Source organism: Melanerpes formicivorus, unplaced genomic scaffold (genome assembly GCF_026170545.1).
Source record: "Melanerpes formicivorus ecotype bairdi unplaced genomic scaffold, bMelFor1.0.p_v2 SCAF_2, whole genome shotgun sequence".
NCBI classification, from domain to species: domain Eukaryota; kingdom Metazoa; phylum Chordata; class Aves; order Piciformes; family Picidae; genus Melanerpes; species Melanerpes formicivorus.
The window spans coordinates 47,697,261-47,725,035 of record NW_027142354.1 but is presented as its reverse complement, the minus strand read 5'-3'; the positions used below and the strand labels follow the sequence as shown (position 1 = coordinate 47,725,035).

Here is a 27,775-nt window from a genome sequence, read left to right as displayed (position 1 = left end):
CCCTCACACGGTGAGGCTTTGTTCACCTGGAGGAACGTTCTCATGCCCCAAACACTTCAAACCCAGCATCTCACTTCTGCACCACACAATCCCAGCACAGTGGGGGTTGGAAGGGACCTCTGGAGATCATCCAGTTCAACCTCCCTGCTAAAGCAGGGGAACCCACAGCAGCTTGCTCAGGACCACAATGGCCAGCTGGGTTTGGAAGCTCTCCAGAGCTCTCCACAACCTCTCTGGGCAGGCTGCTCCTGGCCTCCAGCACCCTCATTCCAAAGAATTTTCTCCTCATCTTCAGATGGAACCTGCTGGGTTTCAGTTTGTGCCTGTTGCCTCAGAGTAGAGGTGGAGCAGAGCCTCCCTTGAGCTGCTGCTCACTCTCTTCCTCATGCACCCTCACTTATGTGAGAACAATTTCTAAGCTCACCAACCTGCTCAGAAGGTACCAGCAGGAGCCACCACTGTCTCTCCTTGCCTGGCATGCCTGCTGCAGACTTGGCAAGCAAAGTCCCAGCCTTCTTAAACCACTTCTCTTGTTCAGCTCCTTGCCTCCACCTTGAGTCCTGTGTCCAGTTCTGGGCCCCTCAATTTAAGAAGGATATTAAGACTCTTGAACATGTCCAGAGAAGGGCAATGAGGCTGGGGAGAGGCCTCGAGCACAGCCCTGTGAGGAGAGGCTGAGGGAGCTGGGATTGTTTAGCCTGGAGAAGAGGAGGCTCAGGGGAGACCTTATTGCTCTCTACAACTACCTGAAGGGAGGTTGCAGCCAGGAGGGGGTTGGTCTCTTCTCCCAGACAACCAGCACCAGAGCAAGGGGACACAGTCTCAAGCTGTGCCAGGGGAAGTTTAGGCTGGAGGTGAAGAGAAAGTTCTTCACAGAGAGAGTTGTTAGCCATTGGAATGTGCTGCCCAGGGAGGTGGTGGAGTCACCATCCCTGGAGGTGTTCAAGAGGGGACTGGATGTGGCACTTGGTGCCATGGTTTAGCAGTCAGGAGGTCTTGGGTGACAGGTTGGACTTGATGATCTTTGAGGTCTTTTCCAACCTTACTGATTCTATGATTTGTGCCTCTCTCAATCCATCAGCCTACCACAGCCACTGCTAAGAGCCAATGCAGCTCTGGTGCTCCACTCAGGCTCCAGCCAAATCTCAGAAGCACTCTGTTATCCACCATCCACAAACTGGAGGAGATAAACCATAGGAATCCTCTCCTGAATAACCTGACAAAAATGAATGCAAGTGCTCTCTCCTGGAGCTGGTGTCTTCTGCTTCTGGCCTCTTGCAGCATCAAAGAAACCCCAAAGTCAACACCAGGTTTTAGCCAAATATTGAGTGTGAAGAGTTAACAGCCTGATGATAGCTATCTGGAGACTGCTCTGACTGCAAGACACAGACTAAATCATTTCAAGTTGTGACAAATGTCTTGGCTGAGGCAGCCCACGAGCTATGTTTAGATCTCACTGCAACATAACGCAACAGTTGGGGTGAGTTTGTTAATGACAAATTAAGGAACCAACTCCAGACCTCACTAACTGCTCCCCTGCCTGCCTCTGCACGTGGAATTGCTGTCCCCACTCTGCCAGTCTCCCCCACACTCGATATGCCCAGGGTCCCAGCACAGTGGGGGTTAGAAAGGACCTCTGCAGATCACCAGGCCCAACCCCCTCCTAAAGCAGGGCACCCACAGCAGCTTGCCCAGCATCAAAACAGCCAGGGGGCTTGGAAGCTCTCCAGAGAAGGAGAGCCTCTGGGCAGCCTGCTCCAGGGCTCCAGCACCCTCACACCTAAGAAGTTTTTCCTCATGAACTTCCTGGGTTCCAGTTTGTGCCTGTTGCCACTTGTCCTGTCCCTGGGTACCACTGACAAGAGTCTGGCCTCATCCTCTTGCCCCCCACAGGTCCTTTATCTCTTGCTGAGCATTGAGCAGATCCCCTCTCAGGCTGCTCTTCTCCAGGCTCAACAGCCCCAAGGCTCTCAGCTTTTCCTCCTCACAGAGATGCTCCAGGTTCTTCAGCATCTTCCCAGTCTTCACTGGACTCTCTCCAGTAGTTCCCTGTCTCTCTAGAACTGGGGAGCCCAGAACAGGACCCAGCACTCCAGCTGTGGTCCCACCAGAGCAGAGCAGAGGCAGGAGAACCTTCCTTGACCTGCTGGCCATACTCTTCTTCATGCACCCTTAATTAACATGCAAACCCTCAGCCCACACCAAAGGGAAGCAGACTCTCCAGCAGGGCTTTTTGCTTACATAAATAGAGTCAAAGCAGGGAATGGATGTTTCCAGGAGTCCAAAGATTAAATCCTTGTCTCTTGCTCAAGGAAACCTCTGTGGAGCAGGTACCATCCCACACCCTGGTGTAGCAAGATAAGAACCCAGCAAGAGTAACAACTTCACTTTTGGTGAAGGGAGGATAACTCGGGACAAGGAACTACCTCATCTGTCAACACACATCATCACCACCAGTCAAACACCTCTTGGATCCATTTCTAGCAGGGCTTCATTCCCATGGCTCCCACAGCACACCTGGAGGTTTGATGGTTTGAAGGCCATGATCAGTGAGGAGCCAGGAGGTATTGCATGAAGCACAGCAACCCTCCCTTGCCGTGCTGGACGAGCAGGTCCCCCGCAGCTGACGGGGACGAGAGGGAGGAGCAGAGCCACGCAGGCAGCAGCACGGAAGACCTGTGGGGCTCTGGAGGAGTTCACACAACCAGATCCCCAAACAGGATAATCCAGGTGGCTCCTGCAGCTGCTTGCTTCACAGCACCTTTCACATGGGTAGCACTTCACAGGCAACTCAAATCTGGCTGCTCTTCTGCAAGCTGATCGTAGCAGCCAGGCTCTGCTGATGCGCCAGACCCCAGGAACATCAGCAGGTCAAAATGCAACTGGATGGTGGTATCCACACAGCTCCTGATGCTGGTGCATGGGGTTTGCATCCTTGAAACCACAGTTCTCAGTGGAGGTGAGGTGGTGAGAAGCAGGGGAGCAGGACAAGGCTTGATTCAAGACCAGGAGCAAGAACACCATGGGTTTTATCCTGAAGAAACTGAAAATATCCTGCCTCCAGGTGCTACCAGAATCAAGGTAGAGGTCCAGCTGGGAGAGAGCAAGACAGCTGGCACACTGGAACTAGAGGTTGGTGCTGGAACCACAGAGGTCCTCAGTCCAGCCTTGCTGATCATAGGAAGGCTGCTTGGTGGTGCTAGGATTGCCATTCATGGCTGGACACCAAACCCAGGCAGGACCACACCACTGAGACACCACCACCCCTCCAAGGAAGCCCAGTCAGAACCAGGTGAAGCATTAAAAAATAAACCAACAATGATGAGCTTTCTGAAGCTCCCCATGACCCCTTGCAGAGGTGAGGAAGCCTCAGCAGCTTTGACATGGCAGGAGGAACACAGCAGCAAGAAGGCTGTCACTGAGTATAGCGACCAGGGTCCATGCTCCTCAGCTCACCCAAATCCTGCCCTTCCCTACAAGACTCAGGAACAGCTACCAGAGTCAGGGAACCTTTGAGAACATCAAGTCCAACCACTCCCTTAGAGCTCATAATCCCACCACATATCCTCAGTGCTAAAGGACAGGGAGCAAAAGGAAGGGGCAGACAGGACAAAGGACAATGGGCACAAACTGGAACCCAGGAGGTTCCATCTGAACATGAGGAGAAACTTGTTTGGTGTGAGGGTGCTGGAGCCCTGGAGCAGGCTGCTCAGAGGGGTTGTGGAGTCACCTTCTCTGGAGAGATTCCAAACCCACCTGGCCATTGTGATCCTGGGCAAGCTCTGTGGGTGCCCTGCTTTAGCAGGGGGGGTTGAACTGGATGATCTCCAGAGGGCTTTTCAACCCCCCACCATGCTGGGATTCTGTATTTCAATGCCATAGAGCCAGAATTATTGCTAAGCCACCACCACTAAACAACATCCCTCAGCACCATATCCACAGGGCTTTTGAACACCAGGGATGGGGACTCCACCACCATCCTGAGCAGCCTGGTCCAACGCCTAAGAACCCTCTCTGAGTAGACATTTTTCCTAATATCCAACCTGAACCTCCCCTGGTGCAACCTGAGAAGAGCTACAGGACTCAAAAAGCCCTGGAAATCTCCAGTGTGTTTCCTTCAACTCCTCTTCCTGCCAGGTTTTCCTTCCAGCACAGCAGAGCAGCATGTTTGTGCTGGCCAAGCCTACCCTCCTCCTCCTGCTCCTCCAAGCAACCCATGCACAGGAGATACAGTATTACCTCAAATATTTAACCAAGGGATTAAAACTCTTCTCTTGGCAGGCAGCAGGAGCTGCCCCACAGATGCAGCTCTGCTCAGCAGCCAGCCAGCCACCTGCCCCAGGCTACAAAAGGTTTCCTCTACAGCTTTCGGACTCATTTCTCTGCTCACCGGTTCCCGGCCATCCATCGCCTCCATCCACAGCCTGCGGTCCTCTTCAGACAGAGCCTGCATGGTGATCACTCCAGGGCTGAGGAGACAAAGGGAAGGTCAGAAATAAACTGTAGGAAGAAAAGCAAAGATGGCAAACACAAACCTCCCACCAGAGGGAAGGAGGACAACCTTCTTCCTATAGCCAAACCTCAGCAGCATGGGGCTGAGCTTCCAGGGATGACCCTGCAGGTCCTAATGAGGACCAGCAAATGAGCAGAGGACACCTCCAACACTCTCCACACAACTGTGGTGGTTTCAGTGCAAGTGAGCTGGATGGCAAATCCCTCCTCTGGCTTCCAGCCAGCCATCTCACCTGCACTTGGGCTAAGCACATCCATGCAATGCCAGGAGAAGGCAAGAAAGGTAACGAAGCGAGCAGCAGAGCCTCACATCCCAGCCCCCACGTCCTACCACCCCCACAAGCACCAGCTCACAATGGGAACCTTCTGCTGTGGCATGGATTTCATCCCCAAGACGTTGGTGCCAGCGTGGCTGCATCACTTCCCTGACCACCTCCATGCACTGAGGAGTTACACAGTCAAGCTGATGATGTTCTAAGGACCTTCTACTGCATCTAACTGATGTTCAGTCTCTGATCTTGCTCCATGTGCCCCTGCCAGCAGCCTTGAGGGGAGGGAGCCCTGCCAGGAGTCCTGGGGTGCCCCAGGGTGTGCCATCCTGCACTGGTTGGTCCTGCCCGGCCCTGCCACCCCTGTCATTAGACAGAGACCAGCAGTGTCAACCCAGCCTCCAAAACCAGCTCTGGCTTTGCTCATTAATGAGAAGGAGAAAGAACAGGTCCAAGAGCCTGCAAACAAAGCATGAGGAGCCAAGGGACATCATCATCCCAGCCCTCACCCCAGGGCCAACACCACTGCCACTATGTAAAAGCCTATGAGAGGACCCTGCCACAGAAGGTAGAAGCCAAGGTTGGGCTCCCAAGGGTCATGTCATGAGCTGGTAACTTCTTGGGCAGCCTGTTCCAGGGTTTGACAACCCTTTTGGGTGAATAAATTGCTCTTCATGTCCAACCTAAACTTCCCCTGCAACAGTCTGAAGCCATTTCCTCTTGTCCTATCACTTGTTCCTCGGGAGAAGAGGCCAACCCCCACCTCACTGCAACCTCCTTTCAATAAGCTGCAGAGAGCAATGAGGTCTCCCCTCAGCCTCCTCTTCTCCACACCAAACAATCCCATTTCCTTCACCTGCTCCTCACCAACCCTCTTCTCCAGACCATTCACCAGCTTTGTTCCTCTTCTCTGGACCTGCTGCAGCCCCTCAATGTCCTTCTTTGAGTGAGGGGGCCAAAACTGAACCCAGTACTCAAGGTGTGACCCTCCCTAGTGCTGAATACAGGGAGATAATCACTGCTCTGCTCCTGCTGGCCACACTATTGCTGATAAGAGACCAGGGTGCTTGTGGCCTCCTTGGCCACCTGGGCACACACTGGCTTGTGTTCCAACACTTTTGGCACAGACACTGTTCTGCCAGCAGAAGCCATGCATTGAGGCTTGCAACCAGCACAGGTCCAAGTAAACCAGACAGAATGTGTTTGATCTCCACTAATCCCACTGGTGACTCAGTCCATAGTCACCAGCTTAGTGGTTTGGAAGTTTACTCATTTGGAAGGGAAGAGGAAACCACTTAAACCATCATCCCATGTCAGAAAGAAAACCTTCAACATCCAACACCAAACCTCCTCCAAACACTGGGGAAAAAAAGCTCCTTGTTGTGCAGGGACAAAGAGATCCAGGAGCAGTCCCTGGAAATGTGGAGCTGGCAGCAAATCCTTCCCCCATGGCAGGAGAAGGCTGCTCCTGGGGTGACCAGCTCGCAGCTGCACCTGCTTCTAACCCCGCCTTTAGCCTGAAATTGTGCCAGGGGAGGCTTAGGTTGGAGATTAGGAGCAATCTCTTTGTTGAAAGAGTGGCCAGGCACTGGAACAGGCTGCCCAGGGAGGCAGTGGAGTCACCCTCCCTGGAGTGGTTCAAGAAACCTGTGGACATGGCACTTGGGGACAAGGTTTAATGGTGGTGTTAGGTTAAGGGTTGGACTCAGTGGTCTTGGAGGTCTCTTCCAACTGAAACAATTCTATGATTGTATGCTGCTGCTGAGAGGTATCTCCAGCAGAAAGCCCTGTAAGGGCTCTAGCTCAACCAGGGAGACTCTAGGAAGAGAAATCCTGGCATTTCTGTCTCTTTGGTTGGAATTCAAACCATTTAGTGGTGGTAAATTTGACACTGACCTCCCAGCAGCTCAATGAGGTCCTTGGGAAACAACCCCAGTATCAGGCGTGCCAGGTTCCCTCACGCACAGGGCACAGAGGTGATAAGATGAAGATGTTTGTTCTGCCTTGGAGCAGATAACAACTCTTTGGGCTCCACATCAAAGCCAAACTCATTTCACAGTGTGAGGGGAGGGGCTGTGAAACTGAATTAAAGCTCCATTTACATGGCAAAGAGCGTCCCCTCCCACCACCCTCAGCTGCCAAGGCTCCCATTGCACCACTTTGCTCAGCAGAACCCAGGTCCTCCTGCTTGGGATACGTTTAAGCTGCAGCCTCCACATTCCTCCTCACTCATTATTCAGCTGGAGAATGCCCAGGGGGGTACCATGTGTTTAAGAATCAGGTAAGAGGCACGGTGCTGAACCAACATCCTGCTGACGTTGCTTGCCTGTGGCCAGTCCCTGCTTCTCCAGGGTTTCTTGAAGCTCAACCGACTCCAGAAGTGTGCTCCTTAGATTAGAGATATCTCCATTACTCAGCATGGAGCTTGAGACAGGGAAGACCCTTCTCTGACCCCGTTTCCAAGCAGATAAGCCAAACGTGTCTGCCTTTGCTCCCCCACCCAGCACACAAATGGGCCTCAGCCCTGGATTTTGCCCTTGGGTAGCTCCCACCCCTCCCAGAGCCTTGGCACGCAAAGGGACACAGGCTGGAAGCACCACCTTTGCCTTCCCCACCCACACCAGCCCAAGGATGGGGACAGCAGAATGTCAGAGAGTCATAGAACTGCCTGGGCTGGAAGAGACCTTTAAGATTGTCAAGCCCAACCATCAACCCCATGTCCTCCTGGAGCTGACATCCAGGAGAAACAGATGTGAACAGCTGTGGTGCCCAGGGACAGGACAAGAGGAAACAGAAGGTTCCACCTGAACAGGAAGAGAAACTTCCCTGGTGTGAGGGTGCTGCAGCCCTGGAGCAGGCTGCCCAGAGAGGTTGTTGAGTCTCCTTCTTTGGAGAGCTTCCAGCCCCACCTGGCCGTTGTGATGCTGGGCAAGCTGCTGTGGGTGCTCCTGCTTTAGGAGCGGGGGGAGTGGAGTGGATGATCTCCAGAGGTCCCTTCCAACCTCCACCATGCTGAGATTCTGTGACTATTAGGTGCTGCATCAGCCATGCCCACCTCCAGGCACCCAATCTCTTGGCTTTCTTCTGGGACGCAAGGGGGAAGGAGAGACATTTTATGATCGGGAGGAGTCCATCTCTAAACAGAGTGGATGCAGGAGCGTGAGAGCAGGGCAGACCACGGTTAGCACTTCTCAGAGAGGTCTATTTTCAGTATGCTACCATCTCAAAACCCAAAGTGGGGTTTTTTTTTTCCACCCCAGACCACACAGGAAATTTGAATTTTCTCAATATCTCCGTTTTTGTGACAAACAGCCTGGTTTGGGGGAGCTATGACTAAGCAAGCAGAGAAGATGAGAAGAAAAGTCCAATAGCTTCTCCTTCTTCCAGCAAAACAAAACAAATCATGAAAGCAACAGAAGGAGATAAGACCTCTCAAGACCTGCAGCAGCTTATCGCAGCGAGACGATCTAAACCGCCGGATGAGACAACACAAGAGCAGAGTAACAACAGAGGCTGAGGGCCAAGGGGGGTGCTGCAGCACATGCAGAAGTTTGGAGCCCCAGTGCACCCACACACTGCTGCCCCCCCCTAGACCAGACCCCAGAGACACAGGGAGCTGGTGCAGGCCCCAGCAGTCAGCTGTGACCCCCAAAATGAAGAGGAGAAAAGCTGGCAAGCAGGGGGAGGGCTGGCTCCGAAGCTCAGGAGGTCTCAGCTGTCAAGCTCAGAGCATGGTCTGTAAAAGCACCACAGCATGCTCGGCAGGGTCTCTGTGGCACTCAAAGGAGGAACAAGCTTCATCTGCTGGCTGCCTGTGAAAACCCCATGAATTGCTTTGTTTAAAAGGTCACTGGAAAGCTGACACCAGCGGAGGAACAAGTACAAGTTGTCTCACATGTGCTGTCCAAAGCCTGGCGCCAACCACCCGCGGGGAACACCAACAGAGGTGGGGTGGCCACCAGCCACCCAGCGCTGAGGAGCAGAGAGAGAGACCTTGATGCAGTCAGAAAGAAAGATGCAGATCTGCAAAACGTGTTCCCAGAGCAAGGTCAACTACCTACCTACTGCAAACCATCTGCTGAGGGAAATGCTCAGGCAGGTGCCTCGCAGCTCACCCAGCACGGTGCCAACCACCACGCAGCCTGGCTGAGAGCAGTGCCAACCACCTCGGGGCTGGTGGCCCAGGGGAATGGACTTCCCTGGAAGGTTCACTGCCTTTATGAACAACCAAGAGAGCAAAGCCCCCATATTTTGATTATCTCCTGCTCCCCAGCTGGTATTAGAAGCGCTTTGCTTCTGGCCCGCAGCGATGACCTACATTATCCTAAATCACAAGGCCTTTGTCATCAGCCAAATGAGATGTTCTTCCTCCTCCTCCTCAGGCTCATTTGGTAAGACACTGGCTGTCATCTCTGCTCACCTGATTTACAAAACTGATTTAATGCAGAGAGACTGCAAATAAGTTTAGTTAGGAAAGACAGAGCGTTGGCAGCACCACAGGACATCCATCGCCCAGAACATGCTGCAGGCAGACAGGAGACCATTCCAGGGGGCACTTTGCTGTGACAAAGCAGTAAAATCACAAAAGCAATGCTCTGACCCTCCCACACTGAATCACAGAATCATACACTTGTTAGGGTGGGACAAGACCTCCAAGATCATTGAGCCCAGCCATCAGTCCACCACCACCATGGACACTAAACCACGTCCCCAAGTGCCACTAGCCACCCTTCTTAAACACCTCCAGGGATGGTGACTCCACCACCTGCCTGGGCAGCCTGTTCCAGTGCCCGACCACTCCTGCAGCAAAGAAATTGATCCTAATTTCCAACCTAAACTTCCCCTTGTACAATTTCAGGACATTTTCTCCTATTTTATCACCTGATACTAGGCAGAAGAGGCCAACCCCCACCTCACTGCAACCTCCTTTCAGGGATCTATAGAGAGCAATGAGGTCTCCTCTCAGCCTCCTCTTCTCCAGACTAGACAACCCCAGTTCCCTCAGCTGATCCTCACCAGACTTGCTCTCCAGACCCTTCACCAGGCTTTGTTGCCCTTCTCTGGACACGCTCCAGACCCTCAGAACTGTTGGCAGACGCAGTGTCAGGACTTTTTCAGACCTCTCACAAACAGTGGTACCACAAGTTTCCAACCTTCAGCACTGGGACTTTGGCATCTCCTTACTGGACACCCTTCGAGGGTGGTGGAGCCCTGGAGCAGGCTGCTCAGAGAGGTTGTAGAGTCTCTTTCTTTGGAGAGATTCCTACCCCACCTGGGCACTGTGATCCTGGGCAGCTGCTGTGGGTGCTCCTGCTTTAGCAGGGGGGGTTGGGCACTCAAGCATTGGAACAGGTTGCCCAGGGGGTGGTGGAGTCCGAGTCCTTGAAGGTGTTTAAAAGACAATTGGATAAGGAACTGAGCGACGTCGGCTAACAGCTGTGACAGAGCAATGTTGGTTTATGGTTGGATTCCATCTTAAAGTCTTCTCCAGCCAGGAGATTCTATGACTCTATGACTAGATGATCTCCAGAAGTCCCTTCAAACCCCATGCTGGGATTCTGTGACAGCAGGAACAGGCAGCAATAAGCAGAATGGGCTCAAGAGGTTCAGCTCAGTTTTGCTGAATCATCTTTCCAGGGGAAACCCCAGATTTCCCCCCCCTCTAACAAGCCCCACCTTCTCTGGGTGACACTTAAAAACCTCCAAGCCAGCAGCTCTTGCCTCATGTTCACCAGCTTCCTAAAATGTAACACTGTCCACAAGCCCAGCTCTGTGCAGATGAAGACGACCAAAGAAGGACCAGCTGAGGCTGCCACCTCCAGGCTGTGCACGGTCCCCTTGCTCTGGGGTCTGTGTGAGGACCACAGCCACTGGAGCTCCACCACACCCTACTGCTGTAGGATGCTAGAATAGAACAGAAAAGAATTAACCAGATGGGAAAAGACCTTTGAGATCATCAAGTCCAACCTATCATCCAACATTAAATAATCAACTAAACCATGGCACCAAGCACCCCATCCAGTCTCTTCCTAAACACCTCCAGGGATGGTGACTCCACCGCCTCCCTGGGCAGCACATTCCAATGGCCAATCACTCCTTCTGGGAAGAATTTCTTCCTAACCTCCAGCCTAAACCTCCCCTGGTGCAGCTTGAGACTGTGTCCTCTTGTTCTGGTGCTGGTTGCCTGGGAAAAGAGACCAACCCCCTCCTGGCTACAACCTCCCTTCAGGCAGTTGTAAAGAACAATAAGGTCTTCCCTGAGCCTCCTCTTCTCCAGGCTAAGCAACCCCAGCTCCCTCAGCCTCTCCTCACAGGGCTGTGCTCCAAACCCCTCCCCAGCCTCACTGCCCTTCTCTGGACACGTTCCAGCAACACCTTGTGAGGTAGCATGAGCAGAGCTTGAGGAGTTCCACAGATGTCATGGGAGGGAAGGTAAAATATTTGAGTAGGAAGTGAAATTTCTGTGGCTCTGTGGATTCTCTGAGCAAAGGGGGCTGCTGACCCCAGAGAAGAGATTTGCCTGTGTGCTAGGGGGGAAACCAGCCTTTCATTGCATGCCTTCTGCTCCAGCTGTCCTCTCGTGCAGAGCAGGAATGTGGACATGAATTGAGGAATTTCTCAGCTTTCCCCTCCTTTGCCACTCCCCTGCCATTATTTACCCTGAGCAGGCAGATTTCTGGAGCAGCTCTTGATCCCGTGCCTAGCAGGCTGCAAACATCAAGGCAAGGTTCAGCTGCTGTGGAACAGGCTGCAGAAGCAAGCTCCTGTGGTGGCTGAATTCTCCTCCTCCTGGTCCAATTTTAATTTTCACATCAAAAAAAGCCATATCCTCAGGGCAGAGGGTGGGGGAAAAACCAAACCACCAAACCCCCAAAATCCCTGTGCCAGCAGAAATCTGGCAGCTTTCTGGAGGACAGCAGAACTCCAGAGAGCAGGAGGCAGCCCTGGGGTTATCTCATCCATCACCCAACACCAGCAGAGCACCACCACCACCACCACCACCCCTCCCTGCCCCGGGCTGGGAGCTGGGGCTGGGCAGGGAGTGGTACCAGGGGTTGTTCCAGAGGGATTCCACACCTTGGGGTTTGAGGAACTGGGGTTGTCCCAACACCTCCTGGGCATTCCTGCAGCGACCAGCAGGGAGGAGAGGGTGGGGGTACAGGCATCCAGGGACTTTGGAGAGAGCTTGTGTAAACCATGGGAGCTTCCTGCAGCGAGGAGGATCCCAGGCAGTGACTAATTCCACTTGAAGCAGTAACTCCAGCCTGGATTTCCTGTTTCTATAGGGGAGCCCTGTGGAATGCTCCTTAGATACCAGAGTCACCCTTCTGGGCACTAGGATTGAGCCCACACAGGTATCTGCTCAATAGCTGCATAAGAAATCCCAGCAGAAAGGATTCCACTCCTTCAGGAAGCATCAGCAGGTCGAGGGAGGTTCTCCTCCACCTCTGTGCTGCCCTGGTGAGGCCACAGCTGCAGTACTGGATCCAGTTCTGGGCTCCTCAGTTCAAGAGAGGCAGGGAACTACTGGAGAGACTCCAGTGGAGGTTCCAAAGATGCTGAGGGGCCTGGAACATCTCTGTGAGGAGGAAAGGCTGAGAGCCCTGGAGCTGTTGAGCCTGGAGAAGAGCAGCCTGAGAGGGAATCTGCAAGAGCTAAAGGACCTGTGGGGGGCATGAGGATGGGGCCAGACTCTTCTCAGTGGTGCCTAGGGACAGGACAAGGGGCAGTGGGCACAAACTGGAACCCAGAAGGTTCCATCTGAATAGGAGGAGAAACTCCTTAGGTATGAGGGTGCTGGAGCCCTGGAGCAGGCTGCCCAGGGAAGTTGGAGTCTCCTTCCCTGAAGAACTTCCAACCCCCTGTGGCCATTGTGATCCTGGACAAGCTGCTATGGATGCCCCTGCTTTAGGAGGGGCTTGGACTGCATGGTGTCCAGAGGTCACTTTCAACTCCCACCATGCTCAGATTCTGTGAGGTTCCCTGAGGTGCATGAACACCGAGGTGCAAGCAGATTTCTATCATCATGCATCCACAGTGGACCAGCACCAGCCACTTTCCAGCAGAAAAGCTGAAGTGATTCCACCACAAAGCCAGCACTGGAAAGAGACATCGTGTCCCTGCCAGCTGCCCCTTGGAGCATCTTTTCCACACTTGCAGCCATCACCTGATGTGGCCAGGACTGCCAAAGTGCTGAAGCACCAGCAAAACTGGGGAGACTTGGGTAAACTCAGCACCTTGCAGGCCAAAGCACTGCCTGAACACCCTGAAAGCACCTGGCTGAAGCACCAGGGAGGAGGTCCCCACGGCCTAACTCTTTTCATTCATGAAGTGAATACAGGAGAAGAGAAACACACAAACTGCACAGGAAGCATCCAGGAAAGCCAGGGACAGACGAGAACAACCTTCCCCCAGGCATGGCTGGCACACCCCCTGCTGTGTGCACCCTCTGGTGACCCCAGCTGCAGGAGCCAAGGCTGCTGTGCCCCTCGCCACTCACCGGTCAACAGCCTCCACGTCGAAGCAAAACCTCTTCTCTATGGAGTCTGTTTTCCGCCGTGTGCAGGACTTGAGGATGACAGCTTCATCTTCTCCCTGGGAAGAGACAAAACCCACACATCAGACAAGCACAGAACTCATCTGGTTGGAACAGACTTCCAAGATCATGGGTCTGTAGCAACAGGACAAGAGGGAATGGATTGAAGCTTGAGGAGGGCAGATTTAGACTGGAGATTAGGAAGAAATTCCTGACAGTGAGAGTGAGGAGACAGGGGGACAGATTGCTCAGGGAGGTTGTGAATGCTTCCTCCCTGGGGATGCTCAAGGCCCCTGGATGAGGCCTTGATCAACCTGCTCTAGTGGAAGGTGTCCCTGCTCATAGCAGGGGGGGTGGAGCTAGATGATCTTTAAGATCCCTTCCAACCCAAACCATTCTGTGAAGATACAAATCATTGAGTCAACCCAACACTCCACCACCTCCCTGGGCAGCCTGTTCCAAACCCTCACCACTCCTGCAGCAAAGAAATTGCTCCTAATGTCCAACCTGAACCTCCCCAGGCACAACTTTAGGCCATTTCCTCTCCTGCTATCACCTGATACTATGAAAAAGAGACCTAACCCCCTCCTCACTGCAACCTCCTTTCAGGGAGTTGTAGAGAGGAAGATTCATAGAATGGTTTGAGTTGCAAGGGACCTTAAAGACCATCAAGTTCCAACCCCCTGCCATGGGCAGGGACACCTCCCACTAGACCAAGAACAATCGAGCAATCACCCAGCACCCACTGCACTTTGCATGAGCGTGTTCCAACCTGGGGAGGTTTGGCAATATCAGCCTGCTGGATAGGTCTATTTATATCTGTGACACAAGGACTTGTCTTCTCAGCCTTGCAAACATGTTTAGTCCATAACCCCTCACGAGGAGCTTTCCTCTCAGGCTGCAGATGATTCAGTCTGCGCACTCAGCACCAGGCGTCCCACGCTGTGGGCAGTCAGGGAGTGCTGGACCACAACTTTTGGCCAAAGTCAGCCCTATTTTCCACAGCTTGAACAATGCAGCACAAACCTGGCTGTTGAACAATGCAGCACAAACCTGGCTGTCAAATTTTCACTCCAGGCTGGCTTTTTGGCAGGGCTCTGCACAGCGGAGCTCTCAACGGGAGCAAACACGCCTCGAAATGTTTATTACATAACAAAGCAACGACAAAACCATTCTCCCATCCAGGAGCCTGCATCCAACTTTTCTGCTGGATTCCCACCAGCCAAGCAGAGATCCAGCAGGATCTGCATGCAATGCTGTCCTCTGCTGGAGAAAGGCCCTGCTCACGCCCTGCCGGCACAGACGTGGCTTCAGGAACCCGCCCACGGCTCAACAGAGAATCAATTCTGAAGGAGTTCCTGGAGATGGCCACTTTTCTGTGCTGTGTTCTTCCTGATGGCACCTTGGCTGACCACCCTGTTCCCTGACATCATCATTTTTCCAGGAAACATCTGTAGAGCCCCAGAACAGACCCAGAAAGACAGAGCCGAGTGAGCTTCTCCCCAGGGTTCAGCAGAAGCTACCTGCACTTGGTCCTACATGCTGCTGGCATAGGGCTGTTCCCAAGCTCTCTGGTGTTCAGGGAACTCCCTGACTTCAATCTCAGGAATATCAGGCTCCAGACACAGCCTGAGGCACGTTCACAAGGGGCTGATGCCACATGCAGTGTCCTATGTGATCCTTGAGTGAGGGATCCTTGCAGGAGCAGAGTGGCGCAGCGGAAGCGTGCTGGGCCCATAACCCAGAGGTCGATGGATCGAAACCATCCTCTGCTAATAAGTTTTGGAGGACACAGTCTCAAGCTGCACCAGGGGAGGTTTAGACTCGAGGTGAGGAGGAAGTTCTTCACCGAGCGAGTCGTTCGTCATTGGAACGGGTTGCCCAGGGAGGTGGTTGAGTCACCATCCCTGGAGGTGTTCAAGAGGAGATTGGACGTGGCACTTGGTGCCATGGTCTAGTCATGGGGTCTGTGTTGATAGGTTGGACTCGATGATCCTGGAGGTCCTTTCCAACCTAAGTGATACTGTGATACTGTGATCTCCTTCTGCGGCACCAGCATCACCCAGAGCCTGCTCCAGCCAGCCCCCAGAACAGCCAGCAGTGAGACCACAAGCCCCTGGGCTGCTCCACACTCTGATGGCTCACCCATGGTGGTCACAGAACCACAGACTAGTGGGGGTTGGAAGGGACTTCTGGAGAAAGATGCCCCAGCACAGAAGACAGCATTTCATGCCAGGACCATGCAAGCCTCTGCATGATCTGAGCCCCTCACTAGGAAGAGGACACTGAGGTGCTGGAGTGTGTCCAGAGAAGTGCAACAAAGCTGCTGAAGGGTCTGGAGAACAGGGCTGGTGAGGAACAGCAGAGGGAAGTGGGGTTGTTTAGTCTGAAGGAGGCTGAGAGAAGACCTTCTGTCTCTCTACAACTACCTGAATGTAGGTTGGAGTGAGGTGAGGGTTGGTCTCTTCTCCCGAGGAACAAGTGACAGAACAGGAGGAAATGGCCTCAGGTTGCACCAGAAGAGGTTTAGGCTGGACATAAGGAACAATTCTTTCCACAAGCTGTCTGGGGCAGTGGTGGAGTCCCCATCCCTGGACAAGTTTCAAAGCTGTGTAGATGTGGTGCTGAGGGCCATGGTTTAATGGTGACCTGGCAGTGCTGGGTAAAGGGTTGGACTTGATGATCATAAAGGTCTCGTCCAACCCAAGCCATGATTCCATGATTCTAACCTCACATGCCTCATCTTTTAAAGGTCTCTCTTTCCACAAATGGAATGAAGTAAATAAAGGACAGACCTAGAAGCACCAGGAGAAAGCTCCAGTCTCAACCCAGAGGCAGCTGCTGCAAGCTTGTCTGTACAAATACCTGTGCCCAGCCACCAGCCAGGAACATGGAGCTGGAGCATGAACCAGAGCCATGCCCAAGGGGACCTGGGAAACCAGCCCAGCTGACAGGCTCCAAGGATCTGGGGTGGGGAGGTTTGGAAGTTTGCTTCTCTATTTTTTTCTTTTAAATAAGGAGCAGAGTGAATTCCCCCTGGAGCACTTGCTCAGCCTGGCATGGATCTGCCCCACTTCTCTAGCACATAGAATCACACAGAATCAATCAATAAGGCTGGAAAAGACCTCAGAGACCCAGCTTGCTCAAAACAGGTCAGTCTGAGCACCAGGAGGGCTGGCACAACCCCCCTGCCAATCCACACTCACCCCTTTGCCTCCAGACTTCTGGTCAAAGGGCACCATGGTGATCTTCTTGGTCTCCCTCTGGTATGTGCAGTAATGCTTCACCCAGGAGGTCCCAAAGTGACCTACACAGCAAATGCAGCTTTTACTCCCAGAAGGAGGACAGTTTCAGTGCCCTCCCAGTCATAATCAGGTTGAACCACCACTCAACATGACACATTTTTGGACCTACTGGTTTCACTGGGACTCCATGAGCAGACTGAGCAGGGGAAAGACTTTTACTCAGGGGAATAGACTTTTCTCAAGCACTAGAGGTGATTCCACCTTCCAGGAACAACCTGATTCCCACATTAATATCCCAACCATCCTCTCTCTCCCATAGGTTTTGCACCCTGCTGAGTTCCCCTTGTGCCTCACCTCCCAAGCAACCACCTTCCCCAGACGCCCCCCCACCAGGCTGCCCTGGCAGGCAGCTCCACCACCCCACACCTACGTTTCTCCTGCACGTAGAGGTAACCCTCCATGGTGTAAGGGCTGATGTTTTTGTGCTCATGAGGGTTCTCCTTCATCTTCTTCATCAAAGACTCAACCTCTGACCTGGTTCCTTCAAACCGATTCCTCGTCTGCGAATTGCAACGGAAATCAAGTGGGAAAGCTACAAACCCAAACAGTGATTGTCCTCTCCAGTGCATGGAGCCACTGGGGGCTCCTCTGCACCCACAGCTGAGCCACCACAACCCATCCAGAAAGGTTCTTCTGCCCTGCAGGACAGCAGGGCAGGTGGCACGGTGGCAGGGGCAGGTGGCACTTACATTCTGGATGCTGATTGTCAGCTCTGTCTTGAAGTCACTGAAGTCCTTGGCAAGCTCATAGCCGTGGTGGTAGAAAGTGAAAAGCCCCTGCAGAAAGGCCAGCAGCTGTGTTGGGGGAAAGCACATCCAGATGGTCAGTATGAGACCCACAGCTGCCCTCAGAGCCACCACCAAGTGGACACATCCCTGCAGCTCCCCAGGGGCAAAGGACGTGATGGAAGGTGGACTGCTCCTTGCTTCTCTTCCAAACCCTCCTCTGAGCAGACCCTGGAGCTGAGCCTGTGTTTTCTTCCCCCCAAAGCCAAGCCCCTCACCCCAGGACCCCTCATCCCTGCATCAGCCTTTCTTCCTCACAGAGATGCTCCAGGCCCCTCAGCAGCTTCAGAGCCTCCACTGGACTCTCTCCAGCAGTTCCCTGTCTCTCTTGAACTGGGGAGCCCAGAACTGGACCCAGTACTGCACGTGTGGCCTCATCAGGGCAGAGCAGAGAGGCAGGGAACCTCCCTTGACCTGCTGGCCACTCTTCTGAATGCATCCCAGGATGTCATTTGCCTTCTTGGCCACAAGAGCACAGTGCTGGCTCATGGTGAACTTGAGCACCACGACCAAGCTGTCCACACAACAAAAAGTTAAACGTTTCCAGCATGTGTGTGGCTGCTGAGCTCATGGCTCCACGCCCTGGAAGAGCTCATGCAAGCCCTTTGTCCCTCTAAATCTCCCTCCAAGGTTGGGGCAGCAGATGAGGCTGGAGCCCCTCAGCCATCCCACCACAGGGAAGTCCCCCACCACAACCCAGCTTGCCCCAGGCCCCCACTTCTTCACACAAGCCCCCATGTTTTTGCAGGCTGAGGTGGTTTGAGGGCTCACTTACAGGTTCCACGAATTCAAACATCTTCCTCTCCTGCACCTCTTGTACCTTGAAGACATACTCCAAGGAGACCTCATAGAAGTGCTGCCGGACCTGGTCCACCTGGCTGTCTGCCTGGGGAGATTCAAGAGGAAACACCAAGTTATTACTGACCAGGAGCACCTGGCCTGGTGACCAGAGGACAGCCTGGGTCTATTGGGAGCATGTCTGTGCAGAACAAATTGAGCTTCAGAGCCCAGTGAAGGGCTGGGACAGATGGTAGAGCTCTTTCTCCAGCTGATGTTGTCACCTCCCTGGCAGCTGTGCAGAAAATCAGGCATTAGAAGAGAGAAAACTGAGAAGTTTGGGATAACAAAAGGCAATTCTCTGCTTGCTGGAGAGCACCACAACAGGAGGCAGCCTGGAGTATACTGGGGCTGAACTGGGGAGGCACAGAATCACAGAATATGTTTGGCTGGAAGAGACCTTCGAGATCATCCAGTCCAGCCCTCAACCCAGCACCCCACCACTCCAGTGAGCACTTTGGTGAGTCAGCAGACAGCAGATCTTCCCTGCTGTGCAGGTAGAGGCCAAACAGGCAAAAAACCAGAATGACTTGATTGGGAAGGGACCTCTAAAGGTCACCCAGTCCAACATCTGCAACTAGAGCAGGTTGCTCAGAGACCCAAACAGCCTGACCTGGAATGGTGCCAGGGATGGGGCATCTCCCACCATTCTGGGCAACCTAGGCCAAGCTTTCACCACCTCATTGTCAAACATTTCTTCCTTCTGTCCAGTTTGAATGTCCCCTTTTTGATATGGCCATGCCATAATCCCAGTGCATAAAAATGACCTGGGGCTGGGACTGGAGCTGCTGCCCTGGCAGGAGGGTGAGTGACATGTGATGCTATTTCGCACGTGACGCTGTGTGGAACAACCCAGGGAGGTGCCACCTATGCTGGTGGTGTCCATGGGGTCAACCTCAGTGAGTCACCATCCCTCTGACCTCAACACCAAGAGCCTCACCACCCAGGTGGTGCAAACCACCATGGGGTCATTGCTCAGTGGGGGCAAATTCCTCTGTCCCAGCATGGTGCCATCATCAGCGTGACCCTCAATGTACCCAGGGCAGAACTGGGCCTCCATGGAGGAGGACACTCTGTGCCACATACCCCATCAGGGCTGGGCATAGGGCACTCTGTAAAACCAGGCTGACAAACACCTGCTTGTGTTTGAACAGCAGCTTAGTCCTGATCTGCATGACCCAGCCACAGCATGGCCCATTGCCCCCATGCCCTCTGCTTCTGCTGCCTGCCCATGTGAGGTGCTTAGCAAACTTAGACCTGAAAAGTAGGGGGAAAAAAATGATGCAATCCAAGAACTTTGCCAGGAGCTCAGCAGCAGATTAGACTCTGTGTGCTGTTTCCTTAGCCAACAGCCAAAGCAGCAGAGCATTCCCATGGTCTCCTCCTCTCCCGCCTGGCCACAGCGGTTGCACATGTGGCTGGTATCACCCTCCAGATGTGGACAGCAAGAAGAGTTTTGGCAACATCTCCTGCACACAAAAGTCCTTCCCTGAGGACATCAAGGCACCAGATGAACCTCCAGACAGCTCACAAAGGGATTGTGCTAACCTTCCCAACCAACCCACCGCATATGCCCAGGAAGCCCCTTGGCAGGCAGAGGCCATGGTGGGCAGCTCCTGGGGAGGCAGGCATTAGATGGGTTGAGAGCTTCCACATGGAGCTGGATGTCACATCCACAGTTCACAACCCAAACACTGCTCTTTCAAAGGCATCTCCCTCCTCAGTGGGGCTTGAGCCAGCAAAATTTCCTGGTTTGCTTCCCAGAGCCCCAGGGGAAAAGGCCCCAACACCTAAACTTGGGAGCTGGCCCAGCCTCCTCCGCCCTTCCCGGCTGAAGCCCAACTCAACGTCTGCGATGGAAGAGACCAGCAGGTGGCGCCAGCAGCCAGCACTGCCCAACCCGCGCCAGCACAGCATCCCATACAGCCGCCACCTGCACCTCACAACCCGAGCAAAGGTGTGGAAAGGACCTCTGGAGATCATCCAGTCCAACCTCCCTGATAAAGCAGGACTACCCACAGCAGCTTGCCCAGGACCACAATTGCCAGGTGGGTTTGGAAGCTCTCCAGAGAAGGAGACTCCACAACCTCTCTGGGCAGCCAGATCCAGGACTCCATCACACTCACACCTATGAATTTTCTCCTCCTGTTCAGGTGGAACCTCCTGGGTTGCACTTTGTGCCCACTGCCCCTTGTCCTGTCACTGGACACCACTGATGAGTATGGTCCCATCCTCTTGCCCCTCAACCTTTAGCTCTTGCTGAGCACTGAGCAGATCCCCTCTCAGGCTGCTGTTCTCCAGGCTCAACAGCCCCAGGGCTCTCAGCCTTTCCTCCTCACAGAGCTGCTCCAGGCCCCTCAGCATCTCTGGAGCCTCCACTGGACTCTCTCCAGTAGTTCTCTGTCACTCTTGAACTGGGGAGCCCAAAACTGGACCAAATACTGCAGATGTGGCCTCATTAGGAGAGAGTAGAGAGGAAGGAGAACCTCTCTTGACCTGCTGGCAATACTCAATGCACCCCAGAAGAGCAGTGGCCTTCTTGGCCAGCAGGGCACATTGCTGGCTCATGCATTATCCCACACAGAGCCACCACCCCCATGGCTGCTTCCACAGGCTAAGTTCCCTACAAACCCACATCACCCCTGCATGCACAAAGCTGGCTTGCAGACACCTCAACCAGGAGTCCTACCCCTCTTCAGCCCTGATTTGGTGGAAGATACTCTTTGTGCCACAGATCTCTCTGCTCTCTTGAGTCCCCAGCTCTGCTGGGCACCATACCACCACCCAAGCTATCATCCCAGTGCCCACCAGCTCCCCTAGAAACACCTCAGCAGCACACCAACATCGTCCCCAAAAGCAAGGACACCCATCCTGGAGGGATCAACCCAGCTCTGGATCAGTGCAGGGAATTCCAGGCTTGGCAGAAGTGATTTTAAACTCAAGGTTCTCATCCAGTAAGAGCCTTTGGCAGAGCAGCAGCCAACACCCCCCGCGTCAGTAAGAGGCTCCTAAAGCAGTTTAGAAGCTCTAAGCCTGATCACTCCTCCCATCAAGCTCAAAGCCACTGCAGCTACTCTCAGGGAAGGAAACTAGCTGTTCCTGATGGCACCAGGGATGCCTGCAGCAGAACCAGCTCCTTTCTGCTCCACTCTTGAATTAGAAACTCTCTCTCCTCGTTGACTGCTCTCCATGCTGGCAGCTCACAGACTCACAGATTGCACTGGGTTGGAAGGGACCCTCAAAGGTCCTCTTGTCCAACCCTCCTGCACTCAACAAGGACACCTCCAACTAGAACAGGTTGCTCAGAGCCACATCAAGTCAGATCTTGAATGTCTCCAGGGTCAGGACCCCAATAACATCCCTGGGGAACTTGTTCCTGTATCTCACCACCCTCATTGTGTAGACTTTCCTCCTGCTATCCAACCCAAACCTACCCTGCTCCAGTTTCAAACCACTGACCCTCATCCTATCACCACAGACCCTTCTGAACAGCCCCTTCCCAGCTCTCCTATAGGTCACTTTCTGATATTGAAATGCAGCTCTAAGGTCTCCCTGGAGCCTTCTTTTCTCCAGGCTGAACAGCCCAAACTGTCTCAGTCTGTTTCCATAGAAGAGGTGCTCCAGTCCCCTGGTCATCTTCATGGCTTCCTATGGACCAGCTCCAGCAGGTCCACGTCCCTCTTGTTTTGAAGGTCCCATAGCTGGACACCAGCTGAGGTCTCACCAGAGCAGGGGCAGAATCAGCTCTCTCCATCTGCTAACCACTCTGCTTTTGATGCAGCCCAGGCTGCCATTTGCCTTCTGGGCTGCAGGTGCCCATTGCTGGCTTATGTCCAGCTTCTCATCCACCAGCAGCCCCAAGTCCTTTTCTGCAGGGCTGCTCTCAGTGTCATCATCCCCCAGCCTGGATTGATATTGAGGGTTGCCCTGACCCCTAGGGCCTCATGAGATTCTCTTGACACTCAACTTGGTGTCACCAGCCAGGAGAACCAAAGAGTTTGCAGGCAGGAGAACCAATGTCCTAAGGCACACAAAGCACTCAAGGAGCTCACCACAGCTACAGCCAGCCATGGAAAAGCAGGAGCTGCTCTCACCTCCTGGAGCTGGGATTCTTTCTTCTTAGAAGACAAGTTCAAGTGCTTTTCGAGGACACCACAATACTTCTCTGTCTCCTTGTCATATTTCTTCTTGGCATCCTAAAAAACAGAGCCAAAAGGTCAGTGACTAACACAAAAGCATCAAGGCAGCCGTGACGACCCACTGAACAAGGCAGGACCACAAGTCCTGCGTGGGAGCTGAGCCTGCTCTGCCCAGCACAAGGTGGGACCAAGGCCAAGGTGCACCAGCTGGAAGCAAGCGAAGCTGCTTTTATCTGTGGCCATCAGGCTGATGCTGCCAAAATCCAAGAGTTGGAGGACTCCTGGGGCCCAAAGCTTGGCAAAACACCCAGATCCAGGGCTGGTCCTAAGACAACATGGTGTGAGGAACATGCCTGCTACCACCTGGCCAGCACCTCGTCACCTTTCACACCTCGTCCCCTGCCACCCCTCGCAGTGCCGCATCCGATGCCTCACACAGGATGGTGACACAGGAACTGGGCTGCTGGTGGCAGGAGCTTCAGGAGAATGTCAGCCTCAGCTTTGCTTTTGCACTTCTTGTCCCAGCCTCCCCACCCCAACACCAGTGACACTTTTTTAGCTTGGAGAAGAGCAGCCCCAGAGGGGACCTGCTCAATGCTCAGCAAGAGATAAAGAACCTGTGGGAGGCAAGAGAAATGGGGGGAGACTTTTCTCAGTGGTGCCCAGGGACAGGGCAAGGGGCAACAGGCACAAAGTGGAACCCGGGAGGTTGCATCTGAACAGGAGGAGAAAATTCTTTGGTGTGAGGGTGCTGGAGCAGGCTGCCCAGAGAGGTTGTGGAGTCTCCTTCTCAGGAACCTTTCAAGCCCCATCTGGATGTGTTGCTGTGTGACCTGCCCTAGGTGAGCCTGTTTTGTCAGGATGGTTGGACTCAATGATCCCCAGAGGTCCCTTCCAGCCCCCACCATGCTATGATTCTGTGACACCTGCTAATAACCATCCCCTTTCTATAAGGAACTTTTCTGTTGGGCTTTTTTCTTGTGGCTGCCCACCATGGAGCTGGGCACACCACAGCCATGTCCTTGTTGCAGGCAGCAGCAGGTTGGCTCACAAGAGGAGGGCTGCAGACACTGGGTTTCATTTCAGAACAAAGGCAGGAAAGCAAGGGGGGGCCAGCCTGTCCCACAGCCACCATCAACCACACCAGTGCTTCCCCACCTCACCCATCCTGCAGGACCAGCCAAATACCCCTGCAGCCACCCAGGGACACACTGGGAGTGGGGAGCACAGACTGGGGGGCTCAGGGAACCCCCCTAAGGAAATGGGAATTCTTGTTCAGAGTAACAGAATAAAAAGTTCATTTGATTTTTTGGCATGTTACTTGTTTGGGGGTGACCTCAGAACACTGAGGAACCTAACCAGGACCTGGATCGTCCCTTGGCAGCACATCACCTCCTCCCACACCCATGCCCAGCAGAGCCCATCACAGAATAGAAAGAATCACAGAACCATTTTGGTTGGAAGAAACCTCTGAGGTCATGGAGTCCAACCCTTAACACAGCACTGCCAGGTCACCCCCAAACCATGTCCCTCAGCACCACATCTCCACAGCTCTGAAACCCCTCCAGGGACGGGGCCTCCATCACTGCCTGGGCAGCCTGAGCCAGGCCTTGATAGCCTTTAAGGGGAAGAAATTGTTCCTCATATCCAACATAAACCTCCCCTGGTGCAACTCATGGCCATTTCTTTTTGTCCCATGACTTGTTTCTTGAGAGAAGGGACTTATCCCCACCTGGCTCCAACCTCCTTTCAGGGAGTTGCAGAGAGCAATGAGGTCTCCTCTCAGCCTCCTTTTCTACAGACTATACAGCCCCAGTCCCTTCAGCTGCTCCTCACCAGCCCTGTTCTCCAGACCCTTCCACAGCTTTGTTGCCCTTCTCTGGACCCACTCCAGCATTTCAATGTCCTCCTTGGAGTAAGGACAAGTGCACCAGGTCCCTGCCATCACCACATGGCTCTGGGCTCTGTTTGTGAGCCCCAGCAGGGCTCCCCAGGGAGACAGCAGCTCCGTGCAGCAGCAGCAGCTCACCTTAGCAGCCCCGATCTGCTCCTTGCGGAACTTCTCCAGCGGTGTGATCAGCACCTCGCTGGCGTTCTCGATCTGCAGGCAAAACCAGGCACAACTCAGCCACCACCTTCTGCCCAGACACCCCAGACCCTGAGCCACTCACTCACCAGCTTTTCCCACAGAAACAGCCCTCCTGCAGCCCCGGGAAGCCACACACTTCACCGGACCCCTCCACCTCTGTGATGGGGGAGGAGGCTGCGGACCTCGCACCCAGCCTGCTCCTCACCCCGCTGAGCCCCCAGCAGCAGCACTGGCTGATTTCCAGCAGCAAGACACCTTTAGTCACGCTCTTCAAGCATTCCTCATCACCAAGCCTGCCTTCTCCTCTCCCTTACAGCTCTGCCCTGGGCAAGAGAAGGGATACTGCAGGGTCCTGCATCTGGGTCGAGGCAATCCCAGGCACAAATCCAGGCTGGGCAGTGACTGGCTGGAAAGTAGCCCTGAGGAGAGAGACTTGGGGGTGCTGGTGGACAAAAAGCTCAACATGAGCTCTCAGTGTGCACTTGCAGCCCACAAAGCCAATCAGATCCTGGGCTGCATCAGGAGAAGTGTGGCTAGCAGGTCGAGGGAGGTGATCCTCCCCCTCTACTCAGCCCTGGTGAGACCCCACCTGGAGTACTGTGTCCAGTTCTGGAGCCCCTATTACAAGAGGGATGTGGAGGTGCTGGAAGGTGTCCAGAGAAGGGCCACAAGGATGATCAGAGGGCTGGAGCACCTCTCCTGTGAGGGCAGACTGAAGGAGTTGGGGCTGTTCAGTCTGCAGAAGAGAAGGCTCCAAGGTGACCTTATTGTGGCCTTCCAGTATCTGAAGGGGGCCTACAGGAAGGCTGGGGAAGGACTTCTCAAGATCTCAGGTAGTGATAGGACTAGGGGGAATGGAATGAAGCTGGAGGTGGGGAGATTCAGGCTAGATGTGAGGAGGAGGTTCTTCACCATGAGAGTGGTGAAACCCTGGAATGGGTTGTCCAGGGAGGTGGTCGAGGCCCCGTCCCTGGGGGTGTTTAAGAGTAGGCTGGATGAGGCTCTGTCCAGCCTGATCTAGTGTGGGGTGTCCCTGCCCGTGGCAGGGGGGTTGGAACTAGATGATCCTTGTGGTCCCTTCCAACCCTGAATGAAACTATGAAACTATGAAACTGGGGCTGGCACCACACTGTGGTGCCCCAGATGCCAGCAGCCACACGCAGAGCCCCCACCCCTCCTGCTCCCAGCAGCCAGGGCCATACCATGCGCATCCTCTCGTCTTCCAGGTTCCGCAGCACCGTGGCAAACTCCTGCAGAGACTTGGCTGGAAGGAACAAACCCACAGTCAGTGGTCAACAACCTCTGATTGTCTTCTTAAATGCAGAGAGAGACAGAGCAGGGCTTTTTTTGTCTGTGTCTTTGGGGGCTTGGTTGTTGAGGGGTTTAGCCAGCTTTCTCCTCAGTAAGGTTTCCAGTTGCCCACAGAAGCAACTGGTAGCAGAGTGTCCACAGCAACATGTTCCTCCCTCCAGAGAGAAACAGCACATCACAGAGCTTGGAAGGGACCTCTGGAAATCATCCAGTCCAACCTCCCTGATAAAGCAGGGCACCCACAACAGCTTGACCAGCATCACAATGGCCAGGTGGGGTTGGAAGCTCTCCAGAGTAGGAGACTCCACAACCTCTCTGGGCAGCCTGCTCCAGGGCTCCAGCACCCTCACAACAAAGAAGTTTCTCCTCCTCTTCAGATGGAACCTCCTGGGTTCCAGTTTGTGCCCACTGCCCCTTGTCCTGCCACTGGTCACCACTGAGAGGAGTCTGGCCCCTTCCTCTTGCCCCTCCCTTTATCTGTGGATCAGCATTGAGAAAATGCCCTCTCACTCTTCCCACACCTTCGTCTTGAACCTGTACTGTGTGATCACAGGCCAGCCCTTTGGCTCAGCACAGGCTCCAGCCATGCTTGGCAGATGAGTGGCAGGTCACCAGCATGTCCATCAGAGCCAGAGGAACTGGATGAGGAAGCTATTTTTGCTGAGAGCCTGAGAACAAATAAATCAGGCAAGTTAAATCAGGGCTAAAGCTCATCTGCTCTGAACTTTCAGAGCTTACTGTGTGGAGCTGTGCTCCAGAGGAGGCACACAGTAAGCTCTGAAAGTTCAGCTGGGGCAGAAGCAGCATAACATGGAGTGAAGCTGCTGAAACTGCTTGTCCTGCATCATGAAAAGCTCTGTGGTGGAGCTGGGCTTGATCTGAAGCTCACTAGCTCTGAACTGCTACTCCTGTAGCCAGAAGCAAAGCTGCTGCTGCTGCTCTCCAATCTGTAGCCCCTCAAAGTGTATTAGCCATGGCCACATTTCCTGATAGAACCATAGAAGGGTTTGGGTTGGAAGGGACATCCACAGGTCATCTAGTCCAACCCACCTGCACTCAGCAGGGACAGATCCCTGCTTTCCCAAGAGAAAGGAATGGATAATCTGGTTTCAGATACAGGCAATCTGCTTCCATCTCCATCTTGCAGGGCTAGGGTTAGGCCAAGAAGCAACACCTGACTTCCTTGGGAAGGCTCTGCTGATGTTGAGGCTGTTCAGCCCAGGCAGACCTTCTGGTGGCCTTTCAGAAAGCTGGGGACTGGCTTTTGAGCTGGGCTGGTTGTGACAAGGAGTGATGGTTGGAACTCAAAAAGGCAGATTCAGAGTGGAGAGAAGGAAGAAATGTTTGACACTGAGGGTGGTGAGAGCCTGGCCCAGGTTGCACAGAGAGCTGGAAGATGCTCCATCCCTGGAATCATTCCAGGTCAGGTTGGTTGGGGCTCTGAGCAATCTGCTCTAGCTGCAGCTGTCCCTGCTGACTGCAGGGGGGTTGGACTGGATGAGCTTGGAAGGTCCCTTCCCACCCAAACCAGCCTGGCATTCGGTGCTGAACCCAGAGAAACGCGTAGGAAAGCGCCCAGACAAATTTCTGCTCCCTTGGTGTGCTCCTGTGTTTGCCTGCCATGCCCAGCTGGGGAAGGAGGGGTGGTGGGCAGCCCCAGGAGCAGCGGGCAGGACTCACCGATGCAGATCTCGTCGTCCGTCTCCGCGTCCCCGATGCAGCGGAACTTGAACTCGTTGAGGGAGTCGGCGAACTTGCGCTTGGCCGTCGACAGGTCTGGCAAAGAAACGGCAGCTCAGGTGGGGAAGGAGCCCACCAGCAGCAGGCAGGTGGACACGGGGCGGGGAAAGCCCACCAGCAGCAGCAGGCAGGTGGACACGAGGAGGAAAAGCCCACCAGCAGCAGCAGGCAGGTGGGCACGAGGGGGAAAAGCCCACCAGCAGCAGCAGGCAGGTGGGCACGAGGGGGAAAAGCCCACCAGCAGCAGCAGGC

At 54.0% G+C, this 27,775-nt stretch overlaps 1 protein-coding gene and 1 non-coding gene across 4 annotated transcripts in view; one reads left to right on the top strand and one right to left on the bottom strand.

The window, feature by feature from the left end:
• Positions 1–27,775, bottom strand: part of ARHGAP26 (Rho GTPase activating protein 26) — a 141,457-nt gene that overhangs the window by 90,269 nt on the left and 23,413 nt on the right. For all 3 annotated transcript variants that reach the window (XM_068159030.1, XM_068159021.1, XM_068159012.1), the window contains exons 2-11: positions 27,464–27,559; positions 25,675–25,736; positions 24,413–24,484; positions 22,339–22,440; positions 18,183–18,293; positions 17,312–17,416; positions 16,993–17,122; positions 16,524–16,624; positions 13,282–13,376; positions 4,391–4,469 (exon numbers count right to left, since the gene is read on the bottom strand). In XM_068159030.1, the coding sequence (XP_068015131.1) occupies positions 4,391–4,469; positions 13,282–13,376; positions 16,524–16,624; positions 16,993–17,122; positions 17,312–17,416; positions 18,183–18,293; positions 22,339–22,440; positions 24,413–24,484; positions 25,675–25,736; positions 27,464–27,559 (953 nt within the window). The remainder of the gene's footprint in view (positions 1–4,390; positions 4,470–13,281; positions 13,377–16,523; positions 16,625–16,992; positions 17,123–17,311; positions 17,417–18,182; positions 18,294–22,338; positions 22,441–24,412; positions 24,485–25,674; positions 25,737–27,463; positions 27,560–27,775) is intronic.
• Positions 15,021–15,092, top strand: TRNAM-CAU (transfer RNA methionine (anticodon CAU)). Its single transcript has one exon. It is a non-coding gene; the product is annotated as a tRNA-Met (tRNA).